Here is an 18,375-nt window from a genome sequence, read left to right on the forward strand (position 1 = left end):
AATTCTATTCCGTAGGAATTGATTGCTGCGCAGGGAGAGTTTTTTTTTCTTCTTTCCCCTTCTTTTTGTCGAGGTAGGGTCTCTGTCTAGCCCAGGTTGACCTAGAATTTACTGTAGCCCCAGGCTGGTCTTGATCTCACAGTGATCCTCCTACCTCAGCTTCCCAAGTGCTGGGATTAACGGTGTGCACCATCATGTGCAGTTACAGGGAGAGTTTCTATGATCATCTTGTATCATCTTTCTGGAAGGAGGAAATGAAAGTTTCCAATAAAAATAAATGATCCTCATGCTATCAATAGGCTCAACCAAATATGATATGGATTAATGTATTTTGGTGTGAAGCCCGTGAAAATAGACATGGCACACTTGGTTATAGATTCTGGAACCTGAAAATACAGGCTTTTATGAATACAGGTCTAGGCTGGTATGATATTTAGTAATTGCTTGTCTTCAGCTATCTCAGTCAATTTCCAACAGCACTTGGCATTGTCTTCCTGATTGCATATGTAAGTTCCTAAGAGTTTCTCCCCATTCCCCCCCCATTTGCATTAAATCTTCCTAAGGGTATAGTGATTGATCTGCTGAAAACAATCCTAGGAGCTGTTATACTTTGAGATAAATGAAAGGATTAGGCACTTAGGAGGCAGAGGTAGGAGAATCACCGTGAGTTCAAGGCCACCCTGAGAATACATAGTGAGTTCCAGGTCAGCCTGGTCTAGAGTGAGACCCTACCTCAAACACACACACACACACACACACACACACACACACACACAGGATTAGGAACTTTTTTTTTTTTTTTTTTTTTTTTTTTTTGAGGTAGGGTCTCACTCTAGCTCAGGCTGACCTGGAATTCACTATTTAGTCTCACGGTGGCCTCTAACTCACAGTGATCCTTCTATCTCTACTTCCAGAGTGAGTGCTGGGATTAAAGGTGTGCGCCACCATGGCCAGCTAATTTTTTTTTTTTTAAAGGTCTGGATTCTCTAGTCCAGGCTGACCTAGAATTCACTGTGTAGTATCAGGCTGGCCTTGAGCTCATCAATGACCCTTTTACTTCTGCCTCCCAAGTACTGAGATCATTTGCCACCACGTCTGGTTGGACAGATATTTTTCTAAAAAATTTTTTTAAATTATTTATTTATTTATTTATTTGAGAGCGACAGACACAGAGAGAAAGACAGATAGAGGGAGAGAGAGAGAATGGGCGTGCCAGGGCTTCCAGCCTCTGCAAACGAACTCCAGACGCGTGCGCCCCCTTGTGCATCTGGCTAACGTGGGACCTGGGGAACCGAGCCTCAAACCGGGGTCCTTAGGCTTCACAGGCAAGTGCTTAACCGCTAAGCCATCTCTCCAGCTCTGGACAGATATTTTTGATTACATTTTGTAGTTACAAAATACTTAACAGTTTAACAGTAAGGGTGTTTTTTTTTTTTTTTTAAATAAGCTTCTTTTTATTTATTTGAGGGGGAGAACAAGAGGCAGATAGAGAAAAGGGAGAAGAATATGAGCATGGCAGGGCCTCTAGTCACTACAAAAGGACTCCAGAAGCATGCACTGCTTTGTGCATCTGGCTTTACTTGAGGACTAGGGAATTGAACCTGGGTTCTTAGGCTTTGCAGGCAAGCTCTGTAACTACAAGCCATCTCTCTAGCCCTATTCTTTTTTAAACTTTTTTTTTTTTTTTTTGGTTTTTCGAGGTAGGGTCTCACTCTGGCTCAGGCTGACCTGGAATTAACTCTGTCATCTCAGGGTGGCCTTGAACTCACGGCGATCCTCCTACCTCTGCCTCCCAAGTGCTGGGATTAAAGGTGTGTGCCACCACGCCCGGCTTTTTTAAACTTTTTATTTTATTTGTTTGAGAGAGAGGGGGCAGATAAAGAGAATGGGCACACCAGGGCCCCCAGCCACTGCAAACAAACTCCAGAGCATGTGCCACCTAGTGCATCTTACACTATTTATTTATGAGAGAAGTGGGGTGGGGGTTGGGAGAGAAAAATAAAAGAACGAAGATGAGACCAAATGAGAATGAGAATGTGAATTGGTAGACCAGGGCCTCCTGCAAACTCCAGATGCATGCGCCATAGGTATTTGGCTTAACATGTGTATTTGGCTTAACATGAGTATTAGAGAATTGAACCTGGCTCATCAGGCTTTACATGCAAGTTAAGTGCCTTTAAGTGCTGAGCTATTTCTCCAGCTCCAACAGTAGTTTGTGTTTTGAGTGTGCAGGGGAAGTCTTATGTAGTTTTCAGATGCTGGTTTATGGTGTACCAGAAAGTATGATAAGAGGTTTATTCATGTATTGGGAAGCACCTCCAGACAGACTTGGATTCTATCTTAGGCCTTCTCACTGTGGGCACCTTGACTGAACTGTTGAAATTGTGATCTGTATTAGTGATATAGCGTGATTTTAGGAAGAAACGTACAGAGTGAATCACTGATACTACTTTATTTTCACAGGTTAGATGAATCATGCTATATTAAGATAGTGTTAACAATAGTCTTGGGTTTAAAAAATTTGTTGGTCTGCCTACTAAGAGTGAATGTCTTAAGATTTTTAAACAGCAGAAGTTTACAATAAATATGTTTCTGTCTTCATAGTATTCTTCTGCTGTTGTCCATCTTACACCACTCCAGAGTTCTTCATTTTCTTTTCCTTTTGTCAAAGTAGAAGAATGCGACTTGCTGTTCTTTTTACTGCTTGCCTTTAGCTGGTGTTTATTTCAAGAGCTGAACCTGCCTAGGTCATCCATCAGTGGGGAAGGTTAGTCTTTCACTTTTCCCACGTCAGCCTGAGTAAGGGAACGTGAAGAAGATGTGCAGCTACAGAATCTGCTTGAAACCTGATCGGGTGACTGCTTGCGTTTTTGTTTTGCTGGAGGAAAGTTCAGTTTTTTAATTGAAATGAAAATTTTTCAAAGAAAATATTTAAATTAAGCTTGGATGTAAGAGAAGGATTCATTTTAGTATATATAAAATGAAAACTGAGGCAGAGAAAGCACAATTTTCATGGAGTATTAGACTTGGAAAGAAATAATAGAGATCATTGAGTCCAACCTCCTACTGGTGAATAAACACTCATTTTGTGTTTATAGAAAAAACTATTTGATGTTGGAAACAGGAATTTGAGTTTGAAATAGTTTGTTGCCTAATGACTTTTTGCTTTATCAGAGAATTTTTTTCCTAGTTGAGTTATATCTAACTAAACCTTTGTATCTACAAAAACTTAAGTACATATTTAGTTAGTGTGAACCTGTCCTTTTTTTTTTTTTAACTTAATGTAATTGAACAGGTTATAAGCAGGAAGAGAGTGTTTTCATTTAGGTTGGAAGGAATTCAGGTGACTCAGTGATTAAGTTTTCAAATCACTACTTGAGTATTATGCAAGTTATTTATGCATTTTCTTGCCAAAAGTGCTACCCTGAGGTACTGTTGGGGCCAGAGTTCCTCTTACTTGCTTGGCTACTTTCTCCCACAAAGGTATGAACATTTGCATGTGTTTTGATGTCATGGTAAAATGCTTTAGGGTTACAGTATAAGTCTATACTATATTGTTTTTCTTAAATTTTTGCTTTTAGCTATTGGAAATTAAAGAGATAATAGTTATTCTAGTTTGTAGTTGTAAGAACCAAAAGAATATTCTTTGCTATTTTGAAAAAAATAGGAAGTTGTAAAAAGATGTTCACTAAATATTATGAAATCATTTTTCTATGCAGAGAGCTTGATTTGAAACTAGACTGTTGCTTCAGTTTGCAGATGACAATAGGAGATGTGTGGTGATTCTTCTCAAGAGTTAAGTGGTTGTAAATATCACTGTCCTGTTAACCTTCATCACTGATAGCATGCAACATCTCTATACATTCACTAGCACCTTTATGTGCAGGTCTCTATCAGGTTACACTGATGTCAACAGATAACCAAAGATATAAACTTAAAAAGGTAGAATGTTTAGTTTTCAAATTGTGTATTGTTAGTGCAGCCTTTTTTTTTTTCCTTTCTGGTGGGCCTAGGCATGATTACTGTGATGTAATCAGTATTGAGAACAAGATAAACATGAGATACAGTGAAGGTAAAGTAGCTGCATATCTGGCTGGATATATTTAATACACTTAAAAATAGGAAGGCCTGGATAAGTCTTACTCTGTCAGTCCTGTTTCAGAGATCTGAAAATTGTCAATGCTTTGTCCATTGATACGGATATCGAGGTCAGTCCTATGTAGACTCTTAGTGACCAGAGGTGTTGGAAGTTCAGGAACAGTCTTGTCAAAGTTCTCCATCTTGACTTGATATTCACCCTTGGAACCTCGGGTCAACAGAGAGGCAAAACAGTGATGTAACATGATCTCAGATGGTAGGTAGGATGTCCTCCTTTGGCAAATTTCTCCAGTGCCTTCCTGCATTGCTGAAAGGAATACCACCAGTTCAAAGTGGGGAGCATTTTCATGCTGGAGCAGGGCAGCCAGAGGACTTGATGGTGTAATAGTGTGATAGTAGGTTAGTGGGAAGATGAAGAATGGACATTCCTCAGAATTGATGCCATCAAGGTGGAAGTCCACACTGGTCTGATAGAGCTCTCCGTTTTCTCTTTCCTGATAGAGTACAGCTGAGATTCGAACACTGGTCAGAGGGCTGGGCCGGGTGTTGGCCACTTGGAACATAAGATTAGGTTTGCCCTCTGTGTGAGCCACTACTGCTAAGTCAGTAAAGCGAATTGAGAAAGCTCGATTTTTGGGCCGGGCAATCTTCGCCACAAAGGCACCTAAATTAGAAACCATTGAAATTTTGTTTAGAGTGAAGATTTTAAATATCAATACCTTTTCTGAATGAGAATATATGCATTTCTTGCTGGTGTACTTTTTACTGAGTCAGGAACTAAGCTCATTGTTAATTTTAGGTAGTCTCATTTGCCTGAATTTTAGAATATATTCTGTTAAAAAAAACTCATGATTTTAAAAGGGATAAATAAAAACCCAATTTTGTTACATGGAAATTTTCCTAAGATCAAAATTTAAAAGGTTTTCTTATCTAAAACTTTTATCTTCTAATGACTTCTTGCAAAGTCAGAAGAAGTTCCTGAATTCATGCCCTTACCTTAGAAAAAAAAGTAACAGAAAAATATATTGAATATAGTTAGAACCAGATAGCTTTAAGTTGCAATAGAGCAGCTTCAGACTAGAACAATGTAGGCCTAGGAGGGGCTGAAGAATGGGTGGTGCATTGAAGAGTAAATTTGGAAACAGTCTGACTATAATGATGTCAATGTTCCTTTCAAGTGCAACGTCCTTGTGGCCCCAGCTTTAGATGACTAGTTTCCTGTTAGTCTTATGCCATAGAGTCTGTTGGCAGGCTGGTAAGGCCTTTGCAGTCCTTACCAGAATTATGTTTTAAATTTTTAAATGTAAAATGAAAATACAGGAAGCCAAATAAAAATTAAGTTAACATTTACAAAAATGTAAAATAGTAATATACCTGCCTTATGATTATTATTAGTAGAATAATTAATTTTTGTTTTGTTTTGTTTTGTTTTTCGAGGTAGGGTCTCACTCAATCACTCTAGCTCAGGATGACCCGGAATTCACTATGGAGTCTCAGGTGGCCCCGAACTCATGGTGATCCTCCTACCTCTGCCTCCCAAGTGCTGGAATTAAAGGCGTGCACCACTATGCCTGGCTATATTGTGATTTTTTTTGAAGTACTGTAGTTTGATAAGAAAATATCTAATTTGAATTAGACCACAGTTACTAGCTATGTATTATTTTGTATGTATTGTCATAATAGAAGGAACTGCTTAATTCAAATAGGGGTTAATGCAAAATTTAAAATGTTTCTCCATCTAAATTTGCAGAACTGACCCAGTGTAAGAGTTCTTATAGAAATAAGTGATTGGTTTTAGGTTGTAGCTCTAGCTGGTAGCACACTGGAACTGCATTCCAGATCATTCTTCATGAGGCTTGGTGCTTCTCAGGATTGGGTATTATATTAAAGCCAGGTCTTCTGTCTTTATTATTTATTTATTTATTTTTTTGTTTTGTTTTTTGAGGTAGGGTCTTATTCTAGCTCAGGCTGACCTAGAATTCATTATGAAGTCTCAGTCTGGCCTTGAACTCATGGCGATCCTCCTAACTCTGCCTAGGATTAAAGGCATGCACCATCACGCCCAGCTTTTCTGTCTTTATTTTTTAAATTGTATATGTCACATAAAAAGAAAACAAGTTCTGTTGCCAGAAAAACTCTACATGTTACCAGGTGTATGGCAAAATTTCATAGTCTGTATGATCATATTTCAGGTTCATTTTGCTAAAGGCATGCATATGTAATGTGTACTTTAATATATTGATTGTGGTGTTGTGGACTCACTTTCATTGAGTAAATGTTGAATAGGTGATCTCAGAGCAGAAAAATTTTCCAATGTAAGAAAAAAAAAGAGATTCCCCTGTTAGGTAACATGACTATTAAAATATGTCTTCAACATATTTATTCACCTGTTTAGAAAAATAGCTTCTGTGAAAAACTTGGACTTTTTGTTAGTATTTGTCTGGCATAGGACGTTCCTGCAAGTTAGTATCTTAGTGGTTTCTCTTTTCTTATGTGGCTTGATAGATAGGTAAAGTATTGAGTCAGATTCCTTGTATATTTCTGTTACTTGTCCCTAGACTGTTTTGCTTCTTTCTTAGGTATCATTGGCTAATAGTACAAATAAGTAAATTACAGAATTGTGTATTATTCACTATACCCTTTAAAATGCTTGCAGCTTTTTTTTTTTTTTTAAGAACAAAGACAATTACCTGTGATAAAAGCCTCTAGCATGAGGCCTAGGAGCATTTGTATGGCAAGTAAGGCGATTGCACTTGGACAGTCACCACTGGGGAACATGGTACCATAACCAATTGTGAGTTGTGTCTCCAGGGAGAAGGAGAATGCAGCTGTGAAACTGGTGATGTACTTGACACAGATAGTATGATTTTCAGGTGGGGCATCGTGATCTAGTTCCAAATCACCATTCATCTCAGCTAGAACATACCAGAGCACTGCAAAGACAAGCCAGTGGACAACAAAAGAAGCAGAAAAGACCAACATCATCCAGCGCCAGCGCATGTCCATTAGTATTCCCCATGCATCTCGAATATATGCAAGACCTCTTTGGGCACCATCCATTTGAAGTGTGCTGTGGCCATCTTTGGTGACCATCCTTCGATATCTCTGACTTATGAGGGGAGCAATAACTTTGCAATTACTGCTGTCCATCTCAGGATGTAATTTTCTGAAATCAAGAGTAAATTGGTTAGTCCTTAACTGTTGTAATTGTTAATGTTCATGAATTCTGAAGACTTTTTTTTTTCCACAGTAGGGTATAACTCTAGCTTAGGTTGTCTTGCAATTCACTGTGTAGTCTCATGGTGGCCTCAAACTCTCGGACGTCCTCCTACTTCTGCCTCCCAAGTGTTGGGAGGTATGCCCAGCTTCATTTTTTTTTTTTTTTCCTAAATGTTTCTCTGAGCTGGGAGTGGTGGCACATGCCTTTAATCCCAGCACTCAAGAGGCAGATCTAGGAGGATCATTGTGAGTTTGAGGCCAACCTGGGACTACATAGGGAATTCTAGGTCAACCTGTGCTAGAGTGAGACTCTACCTTGAAAATCCCCCCCAAATTTTTTTCTGATTACAACTTGGGCAGGTTATCCCATACTGTTTATATGAGGGCAATTACTGGTCAAGTTGTTCATTTGCTAGGTAATTATGCATTATCTTAGAATATTTCTTTTCCTTTTTTGAGTGACTATTTTAACGTATTATGATTGATATGATTGATTGATTGAGGTGGGGTTTTGTTCTAGCCCAGGCTGACCTGGAATTCACTATGTATTCTCAGAGTGGCCTCAAACACATCAGTCCTCCTACCTCTGTCTCCTAAGTGCTGAGAGTGAAGGCATGTGCCACTATGCCTTTTAATTTTTTAATATTTTAACTTTCTGTTTTTCAAGGTAGGGTATAACTCTAGCTCAGGCTGATCTGGAATTCACTGTGTAGTCTTAGGGTGGCCTCGAACTCATGGCAATCCTACCTCTGCCTTCTGAGTGCTGGGATTAAATCGTGCACCACCACGCCCAGCTTATTTTAACATTTTCTAAATGCTTTGGAATTACGGAGGTGGGAAGAGGGTTATAATTTGTGCGTGTTTAACATCCTGGTATTGTCTTTGTACAAGTCCTGGAATTAAATATTTATTGACCACATATTATTTATAAACAGCAGTTTTTCATAATCATGACTACTTTGTAATCAAGTTTTATTTTTGGGGGTGGTTCAAGGTAGGGTCTCACTCTAGCCCAGGCTGACCCTCAGGGTGGCCTTGAATTCATAGCACCTCCTACCTTTGCCTCCCAATTAAATTAAAGGCGTGTACCACTATGCCTGGCTATTAAAAGCTTTAAGTATACAAGTTGGCTGAAATATTGTGAAAATTTAGTATTAAACTGTCTGCAGAATGTTTTATTTCCTTCTGGTGCTGGTAATTGAACCCAGGGCCTTCGGCATGCTTGGCAGGTGCTCTGCCATGGGGCTGACCCCACGCCTCTTACAAAGTTAATTTGCGTGTGTATGTGTCTAGGTGTACATGTGCATATTGATGTGTCTGTGTGGGCATGGAGATGAGAGTTTGATCTCAAGTACGTGCCTCTACCATTCTTCACTTTTTTTTCAGCCCAGGCTGACCTGGAACTCACTGTATAGCCACAGGTTCCAGGTTGGCCTCAAACTCACAGTCATCCTCCTAGCCCTCCTAGTATTGGGACTAGAGCCGTGTACCACCATGCTTAGCCTTCCACCTTATCTATTTTAGATAGGGTCTCTCACTGATCCCAGAGATCACTGATTTGGCTACACAAGCTAGTCAATAAGCTCTGGGGCCTAGCCTGTTCCTACCTTCCCCAGTGCTGGGATTATAGGCACTTGTTGTCATGCTTTGCATTTATGTGGGTGCTGGGGATCTGAACTTAAGTCCTCATGTTTGCACAAGTGCTTTCCTTTATCTGTGGAGGCATTTCTACACTTTTTTTTTTTTTTAGAAAGGAGAGCCAGGTGTGGTGCTGCACGCCTTTATTATTTTTTGTTATTTTTATTTATTTATTTGAGAGTGGCAAACAGAGAGAGAAAGAGGCAAATAGAGAGAGAGAGAGAGAATGGGCGTGCCAGGGCTTCCAGCCACTGCAAATGAACTCCAGATGCACGCGCCCCCTCTTGCGTTTGGCTAATGTGGGTCCTGGGGAATTGAGCCTTGAACCAGGGTCCTTAGGCTTCACAGGCAAGTGCTTAAGCACTAAACCACCTCTCCAGCCCGCACCCCCCCCCCCTTTTTTTTTAAAGCCAGACTTAGTATAAGAATTGTGCTTGAGGTAAGCTTTTGGAGAGCCTCAGTTTTATTTATTTATTTATTTTTTCATTTTTATTTATTTATTTGAGAGCAATAGACAGAGAAAGAAGTAGAGGGGGGGGGGGGGAATGGGCGCACCAGGGCCTCTAGCTACTGCAAACTAACTCCAGACGCGTGTACCTCCTTGTGCATCTGGCTAACATGGGACCTGGGGAATTGAGCCTCGAACCGGGATCCTTAGGCTTCACAGGCAAGCGCCTACTGCTAAGCCATCTTTCCAGCCCCAAGCCTCACTTTTAATGCATGCTTTATAATTAGGCTACTCAGAATTTGATGCTAACTCTTTTGGGTGGCCTATGTGTGCATGTATGTCTGATTTTTTTTTTTTTTTTTTTGAGGGAGGGTCTTGCTCTAGCCCAGACTGAATTGGAAATCACTGTGTAATCTCAGGGTGGCCTTGAACTCCTACTTCTGCCTCCCAAGTGATGGGAGGTATGAACCACTGTGCCTGCTTTTGTCTGATGTTTCTAATGTTTGAGTGTAAGTGTGCATGTGCCATGGTGTGTATGTAGAGGTCATAAGAACTTTAGATGTTAAACCTTGCCTTTCACCTTGTTTGAGGGTTTGAGGTAGGGTCTTTTTCACCTCCTTATTTTCCAGGCTTGCTGGCCCACAGTTTTTGAGGATTCTTCTCCTATCTCTGCTTCCCTTCTTGTAGTAGGCACACTGGGATTACAGATGACTGACTGTCACAGCTCCTGTGTTTTTTTTCCCCTAGGTAGGGTCTCACTCTAGCCCAGGCTGATCTAGAATTCACTGTGTAATCTCAGGGTGGCCTTGAATTCACGGTAATCCTTCTGCCATTGGCTCCCAAGTACTGGGATTAAAAAGTGTGTGCCACCATGGCTATCTCCTGGTTTTACATAGGTTCTGGGGATCCGAGCTCAGGTATATAGCACGTGCTTTCTCCATTGAGCCATCTCCCCAGCCTGCGATTAGGATTTATTTTTGTAACTGTGGGCATATTCACACATTCTTTTTGTCTTGGCTGATGGAGTGTTGTCATCTTCCTTCCTTCCTTCCTTCCTCCCTCCCTCCCTCCCTCCCTCCCTCCCTCCCTCCCTCTCTCTCTCTCTCTCTCTCTCTCTCTCTCTCTTTTCACATTTTTTCCTGGTTCACATAAAATTGTGAGGTGGAGAAAGAGTTGTTTTCTTGGCAAAATAGGAAATTCCAGGCTGGGGATGTAATTTCAGTGCTTAACATACATAGTAACACTGTTGGCTCAACCTCAAGAACTACCAAAAGAAAAGCCATCCCAGGTGACATTTCCAAGGTAACACCTCTCACTTCTAGTGTTTGATAGACCTCAGGGCCTGTATATATAGGCAGGCATTGTTACCAATGGGCTACACTCCAACTCCAGATACTCTAGTTTTTTAAATAATATTTTTATTTATTTATTTATTTTATAGAGAAAGAGGGTGGGAAGGAAGGGGGGGGGGAGAGAGAATGAATGAATGAGAATGGGCATGCCAGGACTCCAGCCACTGCAGACCAATTCCAGATGCGTGCGCCCCCTTTATGCATCTGGCTAATGTGGGTCCTGGGGAATTGAACCTGGGTCCTTTGGCTTTGCAGGCAAGCGGCCTTAACCACTATGCCATCCCCAGTTACTCTAGTTTTTGAAGCAAGCAAACCACAAGTAAAGGTTTAAGCAGTTAATTAAAAAATCCGTTTTGGGAATACTGGGCCCATGAACATATAGATCATGCCAAGAAAAAAAAAAAAAAAAAAAGACATCAAAATAGAAGGACTCATTTGAAAGAAGCAGGGGTCCAGTGCAGTGTAAAGGAGATGGAGGAAGGGAGGACAAAAGAAGTTGATGGGAGGAGACTATACTCAAACTATATTTTGTACATACATGAATTATCAATAAAAAAGTTAAAGAGAGGGCTGGAGAGAGGGCTTATGGTTTCAATGCTTGCCTGAGGAGAGCCTAAGGACTCAGGTTTGACTCCTCAGAACCCACAAAAGCCAGATGCTCATTGTGGCACACGTGTCTGGAGTTTGTTTGCAGTGTCTAGAGTCTATGGCATGCCCATTCTTTCTCTCTCTCTCTCTCTCTCCCTTCCCCCTCCCCATTTCTCTCATAAATAAAAATAAAGAAATTATGTTTTTAAAAAGCTAGAGTCCTGATATTTTTGAAAAGATCATTAATTAGTTTTTTTCTGTAAACATTTTTCATCAAGGGTTGTTATTCTTTGTGCTGTAAATTAAAATCTAATGTGTGCTTTCTTGACCATACTTTATAGGCTAAGAATGTCTACAACTTAAAAAAATTTATTTTTATTTTTATTTATTTATTTGAGAGTGATAGACAGAAAGAGGCAGAGAGAGAGAGAGAGAGAGAGAGAGAGAGAATGGGCGTGCCAGGGCTTCCAGCCACTGCAAACGAACTCCAGATGCGTGTGCCCCCTTGTGCATCTGGCTAACGTGGGTCCTGGGGAATTGAGCTTTGAACTGGGGTCCTTAGGCTTCACAGGCAAGCACTTAACTCCTAAGCCATCTCTCCAGTCCAAGAATGTCTACAACTTTTGTATAGCTACTATTATAGATACATCAGGAAAAGTGCTTTTGCTTCCCCTAAGGATTGACTCCTCTTGTTTGCCATAGTCCATTGTTACTAAGAGTTTATGTTCTACTTTTATCATTGCTGCTTTCTAGGTAGACACCCTGAAGTGCTATAATACCCTCTTGCTTAGCCACCCCCCCCCCCTTGGCTTTTCTGTTTAGCTAGGCTGGCTTTGAACTTTAGACTCTGTGGCCTCGTCTTCTGAATATTGGTAGACATGTGCTGTCACACCCAGCTTCAGCTCATTTTTGCTATTTGGTGACATTGCAAAAGGTACCAGAACTTGTGTGGATTGAGGATATGGCTTGGGTTGCTGATCCTTCTGTGTCTAGGCACTTTGTGGTCTTGACTTTCTGTGTTACTGACATTGGACAGTTGGGTATATACAACTTTGTTTTTGTCCTCAGGCTAATGTAATATTTATTGGTGATACCAGAGGTATTGTTTTATATTTTTCTTGGATTTGAGCTAGAGCTCCTGATTAACACTGGGCTGATTGGTCAGTTTATTTATTTAGGTGGGCATTTCAATTTCATAATGATAGGCTTAAAAAATCCTCTGTGTTCATTATTAATTGTAGCATACTTTTGTCAAGCAAGTACTGTTACTGAGTTACTCAGCCTGTATTTAATACTCCTTATTTTGCTAGATTCTTCAAATGTTTTAAAAGACCTGATATCATTCCTTTGAGAATTAACAATCTTCATAGGCACTTTGCTAAGTGATTTTATACTGTGTTTTTTCTAATACTTGGTGTCTTAGGAAGATGGGTATTGTTAGTCCAGTTTTTCAGATGGTGTCACTAAGGTTTAGACAGACAAAATTAATTTATATAAATCAAATGAGGATTTTGGATTATTGTCCTAGTCCAGCTAACTGCAAAGCTCATTTTTTTTCCCCACAAGAAGCTATTTATTCAGTTTGTTGAAATCAAAATCTTTTCCAAGAAGGGATTGTGTTCTAAAGCTAGTGTTTGGTAGCCAGATTTCTAGCACTTTCAGCAGGTTTTCTTCTCACACCTGTTACTCAGACCACTTAAGCCTCTGTTATTGTTGTCTGTGATTCTTTTGGTGGTAGTGATACCTAGCAAGCATTAACTTAATGAAGTTAGTAGGCAATTCCTTGCATCAAGTAAACCTTCAGCATTACTTCCTTTGCTCTGGGTACTGTTTCTTAACCTTCATAGCATTAATTACCATTGTTATTTCTACTTTATAGATGAGTGTGAGGCACAGTGATTGTCCTAAAGTCACAAGGGTAGTAAGTGCTGAGTATGTATTAATCTCATGCATACTGAGTCCAGAATTAGCACTGTATTGCCTCAGAAAAATCTAAACATTTGACCTTAGTTAGCCTTTGTGAACATACTATGTTCAAGAGCCCCTTCAGTGTCTGTTCTTCAAGTGATATGTAGGTGAGAAATAGATCTTTAGTAAAGGAAGACTTTCTTCTAAATCTTTAAGATGATAGAATTATTAGCCTGTTTAATTCTGCGGACCAATGAAGATAAAGCAATATGGAAAAAGTTCATATGTAGCTTTGCTAACTAAGAAGGCAATTTAAAAATTTTAATACTACCAGGCATGGTGGTGCACACCTTTAATCCTCTTAGCACTTGGGAAGGCAGAGGTAGGAGGATCACTGTGAGTTCAAGGCCACCCTAAGACTACATAGTGAACTCCAGATCAGTCTGGGCTAGTGCGAGACCCTAGCTCAACAGCACAACTGGAAAACGATTTGTGTGTGTGTGGTGTGTGTGTGTGTGTGTGTGTGTGTGTGTGTATGTGGTGCGGGGTGGGGGCATGCCAGGATCTCTTGCCACTGCAAACAAATGGCAGAAACTTGGCACACTTTTGCATTTGGCTTTACATGGGTGGCTGGGGAATTGAACCTGGGCTGGCAGACTTTGTAAGCACATGCTGTTGACCACTGTGCAATCTCTTTAGCCCTTTCAGCATAAATTACTTAAAAAAAATGGCATTTAGGACAGATACAGTAGTGAAGGGTTAGTTGGCTCATTTTATAAAGATGTGTGAACAGCTTTGTTGTCTGTGAGCTGATGCCTCTTTGGGGCTGGATTCTGGTTCTTACTTAGCTTCTGCAACTGCTGCTAAGGGCCCAGTGTGTCATGAAGCAGGGGGGCAGAAAGCGCCACTCTTTTTTTATTTCAACCCACCTTATGTGTGAATACTGGAAAATTTCTTACCTGAGAAATCTGTCTATATACACTGTACCTTATAAACTTAATTACTTTCACTTGAGTCTGCTAAACTACAGTTTTTGTCACAGTCTTAATTTTAGCCAACTTTACACCCCCCCACACACACACACTAGCAAGTAAATAACATGGAAAAAGCCATGCGCAGGGAAGTCAAAAGGCCAATTTCAGAACAGCGAAGCAGTTTCTTTTTTCCATGATACTTTGTTGACTTGTTTGGATTATTTTGGCAAGTAGTTAAGTAAGATTTTGATCCCCACCTAACAGTTACTCTGAATATTCTGTGGGTTTATGTAGCCATTGTTATACAGTATAAAGAACACAGGATGGTGGACATGGCCTTTAGAGGCTGTCTCTTGTATAGCTGTGCCATTTTGGGCAAGCTACCTCATCTCCTTGGCCAGGTATCCTTAGATTTAAAACAGAATGGGGAAAAGGAGTTAACATGATCTCTTAAAGCCTACTGGTTATAACTTTATATCCATTTCCTTGAGCTGATACAGGTTTCTTACAGTATTCCATTGTTTTCATTTCTATATGATTTTATGTATGCTTCTGTGTTTTTAAAAAATATACATTATTTTTGCCTGATGTGTATAGGCCCATTAAATATGTGTCTAATGTACCGACCTGTATACATTGTTATATTTCCAAGTGGAATTTATTACCCCTCTGGCACATGAGTGCCTTTGGTAGGTGCTGGGTATTGTGTAGCCCAGGCTGGCTCCAAGCTTCTGTATAGCTGAGGATTACTTTGAACCCATTTTTTTCCCCTAAAAAAAGAGGGGATATGAAAGAGAGAATGGGTGCACCAGGGCCTCCAGCCATTGCAAATGAACTCGATGTTCTGCCTCCTTGTGCATTTGGCTAATGTAGGTTCTGGGGAATTAAACCTGGATCCTTTGGCTTTGTAGGCAAACTCCTTAACTGCTAAGCCATCCCTTCAGTCCCTTGAACCCATCTTTTTGCTTCTGCCTCTCGAGTGCTTGGATTACTAGTGTGCCATCACACCTGGTAGTGAGGACTTTTTGCATATATTTACCTTGGTATATATATTTTATTTGTTTGTTTGTTTGTTTTGGCTTTTCAGGGTAGGGTCTCATCTCTAGCCCAGGCTGATCTATGTAGTCTCAGGGTAGACTCAAACTCCATCCACCTAATTCTGTGTCTGAGTGCTGGGATTAAAGCTGTGTGCTACCACGTCTAACTTTAAAAAAAATGTTTAAAAAATTTATGGTTTATTTATTTGACAGAGAAAAAGGGGGAGAGATCAAGAGAGAGAGAAAGAGAGAGAATGAGCATGAGCATGGGCACGCCAGGGCCTCCAGCCACTGCAGATGAATTCCAGACGCATGCGCCTCCTTGTGCATGTGGCTAATGTGGGTCCTGGGGAATCAAACCTGGGTCCTCTGGCTTTGTGGGCAAATGCCTTAACCTCTAAGCTATCCCTTCAGCCCTGGCTTTTTTTTTTTTTTAATGATTCTTATCAACTGATCCTAAGAGAAAGTAAAATAAAAAAAAAAGTGGAAAGTTTAAGTGTGAGCTGCAAGAAATTTTCCCATATATAAATTGTGGGATGGGAAAAAGTAGTACTTATTATTATAAGAATGATCATTTGATAGTGTCATTGGACATCAAGATAACGGTTTCACTCTACTCTTTATATTGGGACCCTTATACCTTGTCTGCTGCTGTGGTTCCAAGTAGTACGTTATCAGCACATACAGACAATGAGGATGCAGGCTGTGCTCACAGATGTTAAATGAATGCAGTTTGTTGTGCCTGATGCATACACTTTACAACTATGTTGGAAGTATTTTGATCACCTTTTCTTTCCTCTGTAAGTAGGGCAAGCAATATGAATTTTGTTAAACTTGAGCTATTATATAAGGTCAGATTTCTTTCATATTTTAACTTCCTATTTACAGAAGCATTTTTTTTAAATTTCAGCAATAACTTCATGTTTAAAAATGTTTTAAAGTAGAATGCGTGTCCCTTTTTGTGGATTAGTAAAATAAAAATGATGTATTCTTTTGACATTATTTCCTATATGCTCATTTTGAATTTCTTTAAGTTAATCCTTTGCAAAAAATGCAAAATGAGTTTTGTCTTAGGCATTTTTCTATTCATTTTATTCATTATAACTGAGAATTAGTATATATTTAAGAAAATAATTGAGACCAAAATTCCATGATTCTTTTAGTAAGGCTGCTATGATGATGATGATGATGATGATGATGATGATGATTATTATTTTAGTAATACAAGGAGACATTGAGAAAACAGCGAGGAAGCTCAGAGTATCAGGGCAAGCATGTTTAGGATTTTAGTGGGTATCCAAAGAAAGGAGAAAAGGGGAAAGGAAGAGTTAGGCTTTTTGAGTCAGGACTTAGAAAAACAGGCAGGCTTAGCAGTGAGGATCTGCAAGCAGCTGCCAGTGGGACTATTACTTCAATTCTAAAATTTAAATTTAATGAGAGAGAATAAAGAACCTTAACTATGGCCATATAGGTAATGTCTCTTTAAAAAAATATGTTGTAAGTAAGTAACCTTTGTAACAATAAGAATGAATGTGATTTCATGTACTTACCAGTTCTTTTGTGGGCTCAGCCTGTGTAGCAAGGTAGGTCTTAAGGAAGCTTGCAGAGTCTGTCCTTTGGATCTGCTTTGTAGGTTCTCCTCTTAGACTGGCTGTGCAGCGAACATTCCTGTGTTTATAATGTCGTGGGGGCTGGTTTCTGCTGAAGCTGATGTGATTGGTCACTTAGTCTGCAGGGGGGCCAATTAGCTCTGATCATGTGGAAAAGAATGCTGGTTTGTTAGGAGGTCTTTCTTTACCCAATACAAACCTTAACAACTCTGGAGAGAGCCTCCAGAACTGACGGAGAAGGGTGCATTTTTCCCCTCTAATCAGGACCGGTTTTTAGTAAGTTTGCATAATCTTGCTTAAGAGTTTATTTGAAAGTTCAAAGGGATAAAATTCCCTGCAAGGTTTCATTTCAGCCATCTTTCCTTATATAGCAAGTTGAAGTGTGAGATATCTCTTTCACTAATCTTTTTTCCATCATTTCTTGAACAAAGATTAATTGGATAAGAATGTTTAGGTGTAATTAATGAATTGATTTTTCTAGTTTTTATATCTCTTCTAGTCAGAATAGCTGCCATTAGTTCCAGATCTAGTAAGTATAGGTAATTTAGTTACCAAAAACATTTGTTTAATTACATGGGATCAGGCTTTTTTTTTTTTTTAAAGCAAGTATAGTGAGACCTTGAAATTGTTGGTACTTTGTACTTATCTTTAAATAGCACACCTGTGGCGAAGAACTAAAGAACTTTCTTAAGGCAGGCTGTAGTGAACTTAGGAGATGTTTTCCCGTACAAAAGTAGCATTTAGCTGGAAAATGTCTGCAATCCAGTTTACAGCAACCTCACACAGAGCTGATGTATGTCTCTATGTAATGCTTTAGAGAGTGATGTTTTTCTCCTTGTTAGCTGCTGATTTTAAAGCTTTCATCAAATGTTACATGTAAGAGGATCTGAGAAACAAAGACTGTGTTTGTTTGAAGTGAAGTCATGGAAGGCCTGCTGGGAAAATTATTAATGTAGACCAATATAATGCTACTTAGAAAGGGAAATCCGTCTTTGTGGATTCCTCTCCTTCCTCTCACAATTTAAAAACTATACTAATGCCTTCTTTGTTTTATTCATGCCAAACATTTCAATACAAGTTCAGACATAGCATTGGTAACTTTGACCTTCAGAACTAGAGAAAGTAAAAGCATCAAGGTGGGATTTATGGTAAGAGACTAGTTCGCTGCCTGTGTTGGTAGGAATTTATATCAATTCCCAACTAGCTGAGTACGGAGAAAAACAAAGGCAATGAGAACCCTAGAGCTAGTCGTGTAACAGTGCCTTCCTGAAGGTAGGAGTGCCTCATTGCATCTGCCATGTGTCGTCAGGATAGAGAAGATTCCATTTAGCTTTAGAAGCCCCCCCACCCCCCGCCCTTTGTGAGACATTTTGACCCCGGAGCACAGAGTGCTCTTGAATTTTTAAACTTGGTTTTCCTCTTGCCTCAGTCTCCTGAGTGCTGGGAGATTATAGGCATGTACCATCACGCTTGACACTCTTACAGTTAGGTACTTCATTTCAG

The 18,375-nt window shown here is 39.8% G+C and overlaps 2 protein-coding genes across 7 annotated transcripts in view; one reads left to right on the forward strand and one right to left on the reverse strand.

Moving 5' to 3' along the window:
* Nucleotides 1–18,375, forward strand: part of Gigyf2 (GRB10 interacting GYF protein 2) — a 187,674-nt gene that overhangs the window by 88,013 nt on the left and 81,286 nt on the right. The gene's annotated exons all lie outside the window — the stretch shown is intronic.
* On the reverse strand, nt 2,438–16,908 carry Kcnj13 (potassium inwardly rectifying channel subfamily J member 13). 3 transcript variants are annotated; one of them, XM_045147292.1, is made up of 3 exons: nt 16,813–16,908; nt 6,789–7,031; nt 2,438–4,762 (listed from the first exon to the last, which is right to left on the reverse strand). In XM_045147292.1, exons 2-3 carry the CDS (start codon nt 7,006–7,008, stop codon nt 4,140–4,142), a joined length of 843 nt encoding a protein of 280 aa, XP_045003227.1. In that variant the 5' UTR covers nt 7,009–7,031; nt 16,813–16,908; the 3' UTR covers nt 2,438–4,139. The 3 variants fall into 3 exon arrangements, with proteins under 3 accessions (XP_045003227.1, XP_004662312.1, XP_004662313.1); XM_004662255.3 differs by having other exon boundaries at nt 6,789–7,264; nt 16,813–16,902; XM_004662256.2 differs by having other exon boundaries at nt 4,558–4,762; nt 7,025–7,264; nt 16,813–16,902.

Source organism: Jaculus jaculus, chromosome 4 (genome assembly GCF_020740685.1).
Source record: "Jaculus jaculus isolate mJacJac1 chromosome 4, mJacJac1.mat.Y.cur, whole genome shotgun sequence".
NCBI classification, from domain to species: Eukaryota; Metazoa; Chordata; class Mammalia; order Rodentia; family Dipodidae; genus Jaculus; species Jaculus jaculus.